General features: G+C 45.9%; 3 protein-coding genes and 2 long non-coding RNA genes across 8 annotated transcripts; 3 read left to right on the top strand and 2 right to left on the bottom strand.

Annotated features, from left to right (window-relative positions):
- Nucleotides 1–195: 195 nt before the first annotated feature.
- On the bottom strand, nucleotides 196–5430 carry LOC6502983 (rap-GAP domain-containing protein DDB_G0281809). 3 transcript variants are annotated; one of them, XM_014905787.3, is made up of 3 exons: nucleotides 5214–5430; nucleotides 1457–2410; nucleotides 196–1380 (listed from the first exon to the last, which is right to left on the bottom strand). In XM_014905787.3, the coding sequence occupies exons 2-3, from the start codon at nucleotides 2340–2342 to the stop codon at nucleotides 374–376; spliced, it is 1893 nt and encodes a 630-aa protein (XP_014761273.1). In that variant the 5' UTR covers nucleotides 2343–2410; nucleotides 5214–5430; the 3' UTR covers nucleotides 196–373. The 3 variants fall into 3 exon arrangements, with proteins under 3 accessions (XP_014761273.1, XP_001963472.1, XP_032308944.1); XM_001963436.4 differs by lacking the exon at nucleotides 5214–5430 and adding an exon at nucleotides 3289–3589; XM_032453053.2 differs by lacking the exon at nucleotides 5214–5430 and adding an exon at nucleotides 2772–3031.
- Nucleotides 4507–5207, top strand: LOC26514448. Its single transcript, XR_001408539.3, has 3 exons — nucleotides 4507–4583; nucleotides 4644–4710; nucleotides 4786–5207. It is a non-coding gene; the product is annotated as an uncharacterized LOC26514448 (long non-coding RNA).
- A 209-nt stretch (nucleotides 5431–5639) lies between the features above and the next one.
- On the top strand, nucleotides 5640–7440 carry LOC6503127 (RNA polymerase II subunit A C-terminal domain phosphatase SSU72). The gene is made up of 3 exons (XM_001963437.4): nucleotides 5640–5977; nucleotides 6053–6311; nucleotides 6380–7440. Exons 1-3 carry the CDS (start codon nucleotides 5751–5753, stop codon nucleotides 6479–6481), a joined length of 588 nt encoding a protein of 195 aa, XP_001963473.1. The 5' UTR covers nucleotides 5640–5750; the 3' UTR covers nucleotides 6482–7440.
- LOC123257509 lies at nucleotides 6793–11113 on the bottom strand. The gene is made up of 2 exons (XR_006507601.1): nucleotides 10832–11113; nucleotides 6793–9425 (listed from the first exon to the last, which is right to left on the bottom strand). It is a non-coding gene; the product is annotated as an uncharacterized LOC123257509 (long non-coding RNA).
- Nucleotides 7921–13795, top strand: LOC6503128 (glucose-6-phosphate 1-dehydrogenase). 2 transcript variants are annotated; one of them, XM_001963438.4, is made up of 4 exons: nucleotides 7921–8679; nucleotides 11794–12053; nucleotides 12116–12333; nucleotides 12391–13795. In XM_001963438.4, the coding sequence occupies exons 1-4, from the start codon at nucleotides 8661–8663 to the stop codon at nucleotides 13466–13468; spliced, it is 1575 nt and encodes a 524-aa protein (XP_001963474.1). In that variant the 5' UTR covers nucleotides 7921–8660; the 3' UTR covers nucleotides 13469–13795. The 2 variants fall into 2 exon arrangements, with proteins under 2 accessions (XP_001963474.1, XP_014761309.1); XM_014905823.3 differs by lacking the exon at nucleotides 7921–8679 and adding an exon at nucleotides 11194–11529.
- The last annotated feature ends 387 nt before the right edge of the window (nucleotides 13796–14182 follow it).

The following is a 14182-nucleotide window of genomic DNA, read 5'->3' on the forward strand; positions in this document are numbered from 1 at the left end:
TTATCTTAGGCAGATACATATGTGACTAATATAAGGAAAATGTCTTTAAGAATATAGGCGGTTTAGGCACAAGATGATTATGCTTTAGTGTAGTACTTAGTAGTACTTATACTACTTTAGTAGTAATACTTATACTACTTTGGAAGCAACTTCCAAATCCAGCAACCCAATTCCAGATAGAAAGACGGAGTGAGATTATGGTTAGATGGTTCGGATGTATGTATTGTATGTATATGTACACATATTTACAAAAGTCATGCTTATAAATAGAGTTCGGCAAGATTCGGGCGGTGGTACGGTGGATGTCCTTCTTTTCTTAAAACTAATCATAATCCTACGGCTCTGGGCGCACCTGCAGCTTCTGGGAGCTGGCCTACACAAGCGTGGAGAGCTCGTGCAGGGAGACGGTGATGTTGCTCATGTCCAGCGTGGGCGGCATGCCCGGGCTCACGGATCCGCTCGCCTCGCGTCCTCCGGACGTCAGGCAACTGGTGTTCGCCAGCCCAACCAACGGCCTCGGCGTCGGCGGCGTGGGGGGCGTGGCGGTGGCCGGGCGGACGAGGAACGATGAGTTGACAGCTCCTCCGCCAGTCAAGTGGTTGTTGCCGCTCAGCAGCGGGTTGAAGCTGCCGTGGGAGTGGTTGGGCGAGACGGGCGTCACGGAGGGAGGCTGCAGCAGACAGGCGTGCTGGCTCTGGTACAGTTGCATCGGCTGCTGGGCAGCCGAGGGCGATGTGGCGGTGGTGGCGTGGTAGGTGCTCTGCGACAGGGGATGCGGCACAGGCACCGGCAGCGCCAAGGGCATGGAGACGGGCAGTTGGCTGGCCGAGAGAAGCGATAGATTGTGCGCATGCGGATGCGGTGGCGGCGGCAACGAGAGTCCCAGACCCATCGGGGCGCCACGGTAGCTGATGGTCTTCTCCCGCTGCCACACGAACACGTTGTGGACCATGGCGCCGCCGCAGAAGATGATTCCCACGCCGATCAGGATGCTGGTCACCGTCGCCGGCGTCGAGTGGAAGTGGCTGAATGTGTAGAGTATGAGGCCAGTGAGGAGCACCGGAATGGATATGAAGAAGCCGCTGACGGCACAGGTGCGACTGGCGCTCGACTTGGCCAGGTACTGGTTGTCGCGCCCCTCGAACGTCGGCGCTCGCAGCTTCACGGCGAACAGGAACTGGATGGCGCAGACGAGCAGGCAGCACAGGTTCAGGGAGAGCGATAGGGCGCCCAGGGCCAAGGTGACGTCGTACACCACAATAAAGTCCTCACTGTTGGCCCCCACCCCAGCGGAAGTACTCCTTCCCAGAGCATCCTCGCGTCCATTGGGGGAGATCCTCAGCAGGAAGATCAGCGAGAGCAGTGCCAGCAACAAGGAAACTATAAGAAGGACAGAATCAGTACAAGGATCGAAAATGAGAGAGACAGAAGGTGATGCCTCGGAAGGACTACATACTGAGACAGAGCAGGCCCAGGCTGGTGAGTGCCTCCCGGGGCGACGGGCCCGGCTTGTTCAGTTTCTGGACCACGGGATTGGCCGTCAGGTTGTGGCAATTGATGTAGCTGTGCCCCAACGGGCTCAGGTGGTGCGCATGCGTCGGCTGATGCGGCTGGTGGAGCAGCTGCGTCTGCGACTGCATCGGCGGCTGCATCAGAAAGTGTGACGGCTGCTGGGAGTGGTGATGCTGCTGCTGCTGCTGCTGCTGGAGCTGGTGGCTGCTGTCGGCCAGGATGTGCTGGTTGGTGTACGTGTGATGGTGGATGCTCCCATTTCCCAGGCAGTTTCCGTTCGGAGTCAGCGGTGTCAGGGGAGTGAGTGGCTTGAGCGGGGTGCTAGGGGTGGCAATGTTCAGGAGGTTGGAGGCGTTCGCCACTCGACCCCCGCCATTGAGCAGAGTGCTCGTGGCGGAGGCGTTCAGCGCGGAGATGTTCAGCGGTTGCGGTTGCGGCTGCGGCGGTCGCAGGTGGATGTTGCGCGCGGTGGTTGCCAAGGCAGCTGCAGCAGGTGTCGGTGAATTGCCGCCACCGGTGGTGGTTCCAGTTCCAGTTCCTGTTCCTGTCCCATTTGCACCTCCGCCCGTGGCATGGACCGGGGGTGTGTTGTGGCCGCTGCCACTGCTGCCGCTGTTATTGTTGCTGCTGTTGCTGTTGCAGTTGCTGTTGCTGTTGCTGTTGCAATTAATACTGCTGGCGGTGCGCAGCAGCTGGCCGCCACCAAGTGGCACGGGCGGGGGCACGGGTATGGCGGGTATGGTGGCCGCGCCAGCGGTGGTGGTGGCGGCAGTGGCGGTGGCGGTGGCGGTGGCAGTCACACTGCTCGCATTCGAGGCGTGCTTCAGCATTTCCTGCAGATTCGATCCGATCTCCGTTCACATTCTGGACGCTCTAGAAACAAGCAGGACTAATCGACCTGCAGATGGATAAGGAAATTATTAGAAAGTGTGATCTCTAGTGATCTCTAATTTCCTTGGAAAGGTCTGCTAGTGATGGCACTTTCTTTTCGCAGCCTGAAGGCCTGGAATGGGGAGGGGGGGAAAGACTTTCCCATGAATTATGCATTGCATGTATTGAGTAATTAGCGGATGGCGGAGAACTTTCCGCGGGAGGGCGGGGGGATAAAAGCAAAAGCGGGAAAAACTGAATATTCACACGCTTAGGCGCGAGAGCGAGAGAGACGGATGCAGCAGCAGAGCAGGAGATGAGGTGCACAAGTGCAGCGAAAAGCAATTGTAACGGTTCACCTGTGCAACTACACACACACACATACGTACTTATGCCCATATGTACGTATATGAGGAGCGTAAAAATTTCCCACAAATAATCCCAGTGCACTGGAAGGACCTTGGTTCCCACGGCCTGTAACGAATTCGGAGGAAAACCATTCGTACTTGGAAACTTTGGGTTTTTAGCTGACCAAATGGTTTCTATTTCGTTGCCACAAGACTCAGCAGCTTTCCACCTAAAACCGACAAAAAAAAAAAAAACAAAACCGAACGCGACAAGACACCAAATGCAATTGACAGGTTGGAGAAAACGGGTTTACCCCTGTGTTCTTTTTGGGTATTTTAATTTCCCCTTTTGGCCTGTGACCTTTACATGGCCAACGCGCCACGATCACTTGCCGATTTTGAATCAATTAGGCAGCGGCCACTAATGGCATGGGCTAATTGGCCGAATCTCCAGCTCGCATGCTAGGAGGAGCCACTCCAAATGAACTATTCCCACCCAGCAAGGACATCTTTCCAAGAAAGAAGTGCCAGTTAATTCACCCACTTGATCACTACTTACAACAAAAAACAAATAAATAAACCGTCGCGTTCAGTTGTTATTTTACGAATGAATTTCCAATGAACCGTAATTTGATGAACGTTTTTTTTTTTGGCGATGAACGACCGTTCATTCGTAGTTACCGCCCGGTTCGCGAAAGAGTTAAAGAAAAATAATAACAAATATAACTGCGACTACGATCCGTTCCGATCCGTAGCTCTCTTCGGACTCGGAATCCACTTCAGCCAGCGCAGCGCTGTTGGCTTTTTGGTTCTAGCCGCCGGCAGCGATGCGATGGCCAGCTATTCGCACAACCAGTTAACAAGTGAACGGGCGGGCGGGCTGGATGGCTGGATGGCTGGCTGGCTGGCTCTCCCTCTTTACAGCTCTCTGTCGTATTCACCCGATCCCTCCAACACACACACACACACACACACACAGCTACATGCGGGCAAGGGAATAAGCCAACTCCGAATGCCATTGGCCACAGTGGACTAGCGGCCCAGGGAAAGGCCCGAAATTCATAAAAGGAGTTTGAGGCGTAGCCGTGACGAGATTTAACTCGGGGAGGCGATTTTTAAACATTTTATTTTTTTTAATATAAGTGTTGAGAGACATATTGGGAAAATCTTATAAAAAATTAAATCCAAAACGTTAAAAATTACTCAATTTTCATCGAATCTTTCTAGGAAATTTTCCTTATACAATTAATATGGAAGAAAAATCATTAATTTATGCTTAAATATTATAATATGTTGTATAATTACACTCTTTTTTTATCCACTGATTGGCCCAAAAACTAATTTGTTTTGGCCAAGTTAAAACCGGAAAATTTAAATATTATATTTTGGCCAAAATCTAATATTTGTTTACATTCAAGAACGAATATCTTGGGCATAGCCCAAGCGATTTGAAAACCCTAATCGCAATACAATTAAAGTGTCGGGACTTTAATATCCTTCAATCTGTAGTAAAATATAATGAAAATTGATTCCAATTTTGGGCCAAAACCCATTGGAGTTCAAATTTGAATTGTCAGTTTTTCAGTTACTACTTTTATGTTACTTCTCAAAGTTCTAGGATCTAGAAGATATTAATATCCAAAAGGTTCTCTCAAGTATTAGCAGAGTTATACGCATTTTTCCATTTCAAAAATTAGTTTTCCGTTTTGGTATTTCTTATTTCTCAAAAACCTATAGTTTTTGTGCCCTTTTTATGGGTCTCGATTCGGTTTAATCAATTTAAAAATAGAATACCCGTTGTTTTACATTCAAAGTTCAAAACAAAAAAATGGTATCCAACTTTTTCCAAAAACTGTAATGTAACCCCTTTAAAAAATTTCGAAAATTCAACCGAAATTTTGTTTATTTTTACAGAACTCTCGGGCCCTATCGAAAGGTATTAATGAAGTCCTCATTCAAAACTGGTACCCTTCTTTTAAAAGTATGACATATCGAGCTTCAATCAGACCAATGTATATTTTAATTTTGCTTTTATTTTTTATAATGAAATATGTAGCCCTGGCTCTTGAAGGTTTAATCCACAATGTTTAGTAGCCCATTTTATTGCCCTGGAGCCCACTGTGTCTTAAACCTGATCGATGCACGCACACATACAAGCACACGAAGCCGATCCTGCCCCACACACATACACGTAAGGCAAACGATGCTACCACCACTACCAACCACAACAAAAACAACAACAACAAGACGTAAGCCACAACAACCGCAGTAAAAGCAACATCAGCGGCTTCAACTTCAACTCGCCTAGCCGCATTCCACGAGCTCAGCTCTGGGCTGGGAGGCGTTGTTTGTTGCTTGTTTTTTGTTTTTGTGATTGTTGTTGTTGTTTTGGCCGACAACAATTTTTGCCTCATGTTGCATACCACACATTCATGTCGTGCCTATGCAGGACTAGATCACGTTTAAATATTCACCAACAAATACCTTTTGAAGCCAGTGATAAGACACACGGTAATTAGCCTTTGCATGCCGTTTTTGTCACCTGGTTACGAATTTATTGGTAGAAATTCGCGCGCGGCAATTGGCAAATGAGAGTTGTTCAGTTGGATTCAAAATACAAATTTCATTGTTGCCAGATTATTAATTTTTACCCTCCAGTGTTGGTTAATTGAACAAATCAAGCTGACCTTCGATAACTGTTTATCAATAGGGATGCAAAGCGTAGGGATGGTTGCGTGACGATACGAGTATGTCGATTTGTTTTGTTAAAAAAAAAAGAAAAACTGAAGCGATGAGAGTCATTTTTCAATACTTTACTTTAATTTGTCAATAAAATAAGCCTGAATTTTCAAAAGTGTTTAGATGGGAGCATAAAAACCAGATTTCCCATCAGAAAAAGAACAACACTGGCACAAATGGACCGCCATACGATAGGCATGTTCCAAGTGCCATCCCTAGGTCTTCAGCGAGCATATTTTTTGCCAAATTACTGCACAGCTGCACTGCCAAAGACCAAAGAGCATGACTGATCCTAGCAAACTGTCCGTGGCCGTGGTTTGTTCCTCGAACATGAACCGTTCCATGGAGGCGCACAATTTCCTGGCCAAGAAGGGCTTCAACGTGCGCTCCTATGGCACTGGAGAACGCGTCAAACTGCCCGGCATTGCATTTGACAAACCAAATGTTTACGAATTTGGCACGAGCTACGAGGATATCTACCGCGACCTGGAGACCAAGGACAAGGAGTTGTAAGTTAAACTCTGTAACTAATCAAACATTAAGCCGAAATGCATATCTGACCACATTTTTTCATCCACCGACAGCTATACACAGAACGGCCTGCTGCACATGCTGGACCGCAACCGGCGGATAAAAAAGTGCCCAGAACGCTTCCAGGAAACCAAGGAACAGTTCGATATAATTGTTACTGTTGAGGAGCGTGTCTACGACTTGGTGGTGCTGCACATGGAGTCGATGGACTCTGTCGACAACCGGCCCGTACACGTCCTCAACGTTGATGTGGTAGACAACGCAGAAGATGCGCTAATGGGTGCCTTCCTCATTACAGACATGATAAATTTGGTGCGAATCGAATCCCGTTGTTTTTTTGGGGCTATAACACTTATTGCCTACTCCTTAATCCTTTCCAGATGGCCAAGTCTACGGACCTCGACAATGACATTGACGAAATGATACAGGAATTCGAAGAGCGGCGAAATCGGGTGATCCTGCACTCCGTTCTCTTTTACTGACGACCGTCGCGTGGCATCGGAACGTGTCCAGCTCCTGTTTTTTCCCGACTGCAGTCCCTTCTCGGTGGTCGTAGACCCAGGGGGCATGGGAATGTCCGAAAACGGGATCGGGATCGTGATTGGGGGGGTTTGTGGCGTCACTCAAGTGGTAGCCATATAAAATGTAAATAGGGAGGCCATACCACACACTGACAAGATCTACACCAGCGAGCACTGGCCCTTGAATATGCAGCGGCAATTGGCGTTCGTTACAGCTGTGCGATGGGGTTATCGGCTCAAATACTCGTCAAACAGTAGTATATGTACGTGTGTGCGTTCGTTTTCCTTGTTAGTACAAGAAATCTGTTTTGTTTTTCGTCCCAGGTTGATTTTTAGTTTTTTTTTTTTTTTAACATTAATTCCGATACCCATTTTCAATTTCATTCGACTGGCAACACTGGCCGGCTACCCTTTCTCGTCTCTCCAAGCCCCGAGCCCCCACCCCCCAGTCCCAAGCCCCACCATCCACCTACATACTCCACCTTTAACCGTTTCGCGTAAACAGAGAACCAGCCAGCAAAGCAATCGCATGCGGTGCTCCACACTTGCCAGTGTGTGTGTGTGTGTGTGTGTGTGTGTGAGTGTGTGCTTGCGTGTGAGTGTATGTGCGTATGCGGATGAGTGCATGACAGAGAACCGGCTAAGTCAGGGACGGAGTGGGCGGATCAGCGGGGAAGGAGTGTACCTTTCTTTTTAATTCTTTTAATTTTTTTTTTTATGAAACTAAACGACTTGTTGGGACGGAGGATACCGTCTGCAGCCACAATAAAATAATTAGGATAACCCAATGCCACTGCGGCCTGTGCGCCGCAAAGTTACAAACCATAGCCGGGGGCCGCAGTGGGTGCTACCAGGCGAAAACAATACTAAATAATTCAATTATTAAGAATACTATATGTGTAATAAATGAAACTAATTTATATTGGCTTGTTTATTGGTGTCGAGACGGAAAACTATAGGAATGTATATTTGCAAAATTATTTCACAGATGAATAAATATTTGTAAGATTTAAAAGGATACATTTTTCTAATACTGGCTTGTATAATAAAAAAAAAATAATCTATTATCTTAAAATGTAAAATTTTGGATTAGTAGGTGCTATGAAAAAGAGAAAATAAAAAAAGAAATTCTGTAAAAATTTAAATTACAAATTCTTCATATACTTTTTAATTTTTAATAAATATGTATATTTAATAGTCCCTTACGTTTTGGGTGCCTTTATTTGGTAAAATAAATAAACTTGAACTTTCTATTGAGGTATTTTAAGAGCCTTGGCTCTTAAATGTATGGATTTTAATTCTTTTTAAATAAGTTTAGACCAAAGACGTGACTTTTCATAATTATTCAGACAAAACTAAGCTGATGTGGAATTCAATAAACACATTTTATAAGTTAATATATTTATGGATTGATACATTTTTTATTATTTATGTATAATATCTATAAACTTGTATAAAATTTAATTATATACAAAATTATAAAATTTATACAAAATTATATTAATTATATTATATTAATATATACAAAATTATATTAATATATTAAAATTATATTAATTATATTCAAAAAATCAGAACAGATATGAAATGGTGCCCTGAGCCCAGAGTACCCTCGGCGCCCGAGTCCGTCCCTGGCCGATCGCGGCCGTCGGTTACAAAGCGTCGTTTCTGTTGTTGCCATTGGCAGTGCCGCCGCCGCTACAACGCTCCATCGCTCCATCGTTCCATCGGCCCAATGCTTCATGCACGCTTTGTGTGCTCGGCCTGGCGCAGTCAGGGAACGATCGCGCTTGGCTCCATTACTCTGTGCTCCGAGGGCCACGCTCCGCAAGTCCACCGCAATTCCGTGAATCCGCAACTCCGCTGACCGAATCCCCAAGCCGAATCCCATCACGCACGCGTCCACCGTCTCTTGTGGCCAAGTATCCATCAACCATCAACCATCAGGCAGTTGTTTGGACATCCGGCGAGCGAGCAAACAGCGCTAGGCTTGTGAAATCGCGGCGAGCAACGCAACAGCGGGTTAATTGTTAAAAAAAAAGCGGGCCAAAAGAGTTGCTTTTTCTTCTGCCTTTTTTTTACGGTTTCGTTTGTGTGTTTTTCTTCAATCGACAGCCAACGGAAGCTCCTTTCCAGCACAATGGCAGCCACAAAAGAGGGTAAGTAGTGGGATGGACTTGCCACTTTCTGTGCGCATACTCCTGGCGATCACTGTACCGTCAGGTGGTGGCGCCCTTCAAACGCGCTCTTCGCCTGGGGTCACCTACAAAATCGGCTCTGTCGGACGGAGGGATGGACGGACGGACGGGCTCTGTCTTATCAGAAGCTTCTCAATCTTCCGCTCTCACTCCCAAATTATCTACCGATGACGTCGAGTTGTTGTTATTTTTACCGTAACACATTATTATTCTTGTTGTTGTTATTGTTGTTGTTAAGAGCACCACTCACTCACTGTGGAAGATTAGAAGCCCAGGCAGCAATAACCTTCCGGACGGTGCTCTGAGGCCGTGGCAATGACATTGGAGCCGATCCAAGCCGAGTACATTCTACACGTGAATAATAATTAGCCGCCCAGTGGAGCAGCAGCAGGCAGGCGGGCAGGCAGGCCTTTCAAAAACAGGCTAACCCGCTCACTTGGCGGCTAATTTATTATGGAATTTCATGTCGGTGTATGGGTCAACCTTTCCTCTCCTCTCTATCCACTCTCCCCACATGCGTGACTCTTTCTCTCCAACCTTGACAGCTGCTCTGGTCTGGCCTGGCTCCGAGATATCGGCCTGGCCCAGTGGCCGGCTCTCCTTGCCCCAATGCCTTCGTCTGGTCAATGTCGAAAGCGAGTTGGCCGCAATTGTGGGCCTGACTCACGATCGAAGGAACCAGCCACGAAAGCTGAGTCACTAATACACTGAGAAAAAAAGTATTCCAACTAACTGACACTTTTTTTTTTAAATAAAAAAATAATCAAATTATATCTAATAATTCTCCTAAAAATAATTACTTTCTTTTGGAAAAATATAGAATTTATAATAATATAAAATAGAGGGAAATAAATAATTATTTTTAAATAATTTTAAAGTTACCAAATAGCACACTTAAATAATATAATAAAAATATCAACTAAAAAAGATATGATCTTGGCATTAAGTTCGAACTGAACACCCTTAAGATACAGGTCAGTTGAAGAACGTCCATCTGTGAAGTATTTTCCAGTTGGAGTTATCTTCGACCTTCAAGTACTTATAACAAGGTGAAGGTTGTTTAATTGATAAGTCATATTTTATTTGTGAAATAGGATTTAGTTGGCACATTTTAGATAAAATCTATGTAGATAACCCGGAAAAAATATTTTAAAAATATTTAAAACTAAAAAGTGGCGGCTAACAAGTAGCATCTGTAATGTTTTAGAAAGCATAATTATTCCCAAGTAATATCCATAAGTGTAGTGTCTAAATTTTAGACTAAAGATGGATTTTTATCCTTAATATAACTTAATAAATCGGAACATAGGACTAAACTTTGGAAAAATGGATCGTAAACTTATAAAGTTTTGGACCTACTACTCTTTTAAAAAGTACATTTTAAGGTTAGGTTCTTAAAGGTTCTCTTAAATTCTTTAAAAAGTAATTTAATTCTAATCTAATAATATGTTACTATACTATAGTCTAATATCTTTCAAAAAATTCTTTTCAAAAGAAAGCAAAAGTAAATTATGAAGTTCTATAAAATGTAGTTTTTCAAATTCCTTTTATTATTTTCAAAATCGTATTTAATGTTTAAGAAAATACAGTTTCCTTTCAAAAAAATGTATATATATAATATACATAATTTATGATCACTGGAATACAGCTGCGTGTCTTTCTAATCTCGGATAGAAACTGAAACATGTAGACTCGCGTGATGCCCACGCAGATCAACTTGAGTTGTGAACTTTGCTGATTTTCAGGGTTATTGAATTCGAATCTGAAATTACTTTCATTTTACTTTCAACTTGAATATGTGGTTATGAGATCAGATTGAAGTCCAATAACATTTCCACTCACTGCTCTAATGAATTGAAATGGTTGTGGTTTCTCAACATCAGTTATTTATATAGATTTTTAACTTAAACCTTTATATAGATTTTCAATCTAAATGTCTTTTTTTAAAAAGTAACCATGACTTTCAAAACAATTTAATCCCTAATGAGTTTTTTTTCCTCGATAAGAAATACACCACAGTCTGAAAATGTACCTTGTGGAGTATATTTTCTAGATGGTTCTTTTTAGTTATTTTTTGTTAATTAAATATAATTTTGTTAAAATATTCACATACCTTAACCCTTGGCTATTAGTTGACTCAAAAATAGGGGAAGTGAAATTGGAAAAAGGAATTATTAACCGAATTATTAACACGGGGCAGCCCAAAAGTATGCCTCTTTTGGAGGACAGAGCGGTTCTCCAACAGATTTTTCTGCTAGTACTAGTACTACTACTTGGACCAGACCCCTCCAGATCGGGAAAGCGACTGATGCTGTGGCATCTGGCCAGCCGAAGCCCAGATTCGGATATATGCCATTATATGGCGTGTGCACTTTGTGCCGACGTCGCTGTTGGCTTCGACGGCGACGGCAGCGGCGACTGCAGCGGCGACAGCGTCGCTTACACCTTTTCAAAGTCAAGCACAGCGCAGCAGTTTATTCGCTTTGTGCAACCGCATCGAAAGATACACTCGCGCACCTGCCCGAGCTTAGCTTCCGCACCTGGCCCCACCTGGTCTGCTCTGGCCCGGCCTGCTGATTTCCGAACCAAGTGCACCCGCCCGCTTCGGAGATTCGGAGGTGACCTCTGACGGGAGCCCCTGGCGGATAGTTGTCCAGTCATTCTCGTCCAGTTGTGATTAGACAACGGATCGAAGCCTTATCGAGTGCTTATCGTCCGGTCGGGTCTCTGCTCCAAACTCCGGCCTGCGTCCCGCCTTTAAATAAGGTCAGCCGGAGACCAAAGGTGTTCACTTTCCTCCAAGCACTCCAGGTGAGTGGTGAGCTTGGGCAGGGGTCATGGTCAGGTGTCCCGCCTCGGAACCGCTAATAATCGTGACTCAGATATAATACGATTTTTTCAAATGTTACGTCTGGAGGTCTGGAACGATCTGGAAGGGCTTAGGGTTCTATATTTTGGGGCTATATATTGGGGCTAATATATTTAAAAAATATTAAAAACTAATGAAGAAAACTTTCGAAAAAGGGGGTTTTTTGGAAAAATAAACTTCTCACACCATGTAATCCTCATCTTCAGATCACTCCGCCCTGGACGTCATCATCAAATCGCTCAAGTCCCCCAGCATGACCTGCGAGGGCACCCACTTCGACGGCCAGATCCCGCACACGTTCGTCATCTTCGGAGCGTCGGGCGACCTGGCCAAGAAGAAGATCTACCCGACGCTGTGGTGGCTCTACCGGGACGATCTCCTCCCCAAGCCGACCAAGTTCTGCGGCTATGCCCGCTCCAAGCTGACGGTGGAGAAGATCGAGGCGAGCTGCCGGCAGTACATGAAGGTGAGTCGCCAGTCCAGTTCGCGTTCTGCTGAAGCTAATCCTTCCCTGTCTCCTTGGTGTAGGTCCAACCCCATGAGCAGACCAAGTACAAGGAGTTCTGGGCCCTCAACGACTACGTGGCCGGCAGCTACGATGGCCGCACCGGCTTCGAGCTCCTCAACCAGCAGCTGGAGCTGATGGAGAACAAGAACCGGGCGAACCGCATCTTCTACCTGGCCCTGCCCCCCAGCGTCTTCGAGGAGGTGACGGTCAACATCAAGCAGATCTGCATGTCGGTGTGGTAAGTGGGACTCGTCGTCGTGGAATGGAATCAGTACTCACTCCTCTCTCATTGCAGTGGCTGGAACCGCGTCATCGTCGAGAAGCCCTTCGGACGGGACGATGCCTCCTCCCAGGCGCTGAGCGATCATCTGGCCAAGCTGTTCCACGAGGAGCAACTCTACCGCATCGACCACTACCTGGGCAAGGAGATGGTCCAGAATCTGATGACCATCCGCTTCGGCAACAAGATCCTCAGCTCGACCTGGAACCGGGAGAACATCGCTTCGGTGCTGATCACCTTCAAGGAGCCGTTCGGTACCCAGGGACGTGGCGGTTACTTCGACGAGTTCGGTATCATCCGGGACGTGATGCAGAACCATCTGCTGCAGATCCTCTCCCTGGTGGCCATGGAGAAGCCGGTCAGCTGCCATCCGGACGACATTCGCGACGAGAAAGTGAAGGTGCTGAAGTGCATCGAGACCCTGACCCTGGACGATATGGTGCTGGGCCAGTACGTGGGCAATCCCAAGGGCACCACCGACGACGCCCGCAACGGGTACTTGGACGATCCCACCGTGAACAATGACTCCAATACGCCCACCTACGCCCTCGGGGTGCTGAAGATCAACAACGAGCGCTGGCAGGGCGTGCCCTTCATCCTGCGCTGCGGCAAGGCGCTGAACGAGCGCAAGGCCGAGGTGCGCATCCAGTACCAGGACGTGCCCGGCGACATCTTTGAGGGCAGCACCAAGCGCAACGAGCTCGTCATCCGCGTCCAGCCGGGCGAGGCGCTCTACTTCAAGATGATGACCAAGAGCCCGGGCATCACCTTCGATATCGAGGAGACGGAACTGGATCTTACCTACGAGCATCGGTACAAGGACTCCTACCTGCCGGACGCCTACGAGCGACTCATTCTCGACGTCTTCTGCGGCTCCCAGATGCACTTCGTCCGCTCCGACGAGCTGCGCGAGGCGTGGCGCATCTTCACTCCCATTCTGCACAAGATCGAGCAGGAGCGCACCAAGCCCATCGCCTACCAGTACGGCTCCCGCGGCCCCAAGGAGGCGGACGTCAAGTGCGAGCAGAACAACTTCAAGTACTCCGGATCGTACAAGTGGCACGGCGGCAAGCCGAAAACGTCTAGTCTCTGAGGACGGCGGCTGCTTGGGCTTCCTGCTGCTTCCGGCGCACAGCACACGGCACACAGAGCACACCCACAGGATAACACTTTGGATACTCCTTCTCTCTGTCCTTACACATACATATTTTTATGTACTCTTTGGTTATTTTTTATTTAATACGGGTTGTACAAGAATGTTTTTTTTTTAAATATACGATCTAGAATTTAATTAAGGCGTTGATTTCTTAAAAACATCTACATATCTGTCATTGTTTTTCGGCGGATGAGATAATAATACTTTTTTAAGAAAGTGAGATTTCAGGCTACCAGAAAATAAATGGAGGCTATTGGAAACAGGGTTGGCCAATAATTATTTTCTTATGGGCATTTTCAGAAAATAGTCAACCAGGACCGAACAAAAGGATATTGAATATTTTCGAAATTAATTCGTTCTAAACGAATTGTAAAGGAATGTTTGAAACTTCGCTACTACAATAGTTTCTTTTTCTTCGAAATATTGCCCTGAACATAGAAAATAAAAAAATTAAACTTTTCAGTTAATTTTAGTCCATTTAAAGGCAGTTTTATATTTAATTATTTCGCATAGAAACATTTGATTTATTTCCAGTCCTTATACAAGATGTCTAATAAGTATAGTATGTCTGTAAGTAATAATTGAAAAACAGATAGTTAACGACCATGAAATTATGGAAATTATGTTACATCGTCCGATGTACCTTTAAAA

Source organism: Drosophila ananassae, chromosome XL (assembly GCF_017639315.1).
Source record: "Drosophila ananassae strain 14024-0371.13 chromosome XL, ASM1763931v2, whole genome shotgun sequence".
Lineage (NCBI taxonomy): Eukaryota > Metazoa > Arthropoda > Insecta > Diptera > Drosophilidae > Drosophila > Drosophila ananassae.

Coding starts and splice junctions, on each gene's coding strand:
- LOC6502983 (XM_014905787.3), bottom strand. CDS start 2,342: ATGCTGAAGCACGCCTCGAATGCGAGCAGTGTGACTGCCACCGCCACC. Junction 1,381..1,456: donor CCTGGGCCTGCTCTGTCTCA/GTATGTAGTCCT, acceptor TCCTTCTTATAG/TTTCCTTGTTGCTGGCACTG.
- LOC6503127 (XM_001963437.4), top strand. CDS start 5,751: ATGACTGATCCTAGCAAACTGTCCGTGGCCGTGGTTTGTTCCTCGAAC. Junction 5,978..6,052: donor GAGACCAAGGACAAGGAGTT/GTAAGTTAAACT, acceptor ATCCACCGACAG/CTATACACAGAACGGCCTGC. Junction 6,312..6,379: donor TTACAGACATGATAAATTTG/GTGCGAATCGAA, acceptor AATCCTTTCCAG/ATGGCCAAGTCTACGGACCT.
- LOC6503128 (XM_001963438.4), top strand. Junction 12,054..12,115: donor GCTGCCGGCAGTACATGAAG/GTGAGTCGCCAG, acceptor TCCTTGGTGTAG/GTCCAACCCCATGAGCAGAC. Junction 12,334..12,390: donor CAGATCTGCATGTCGGTGTG/GTAAGTGGGACT, acceptor CTCTCATTGCAG/TGGCTGGAACCGCGTCATCG.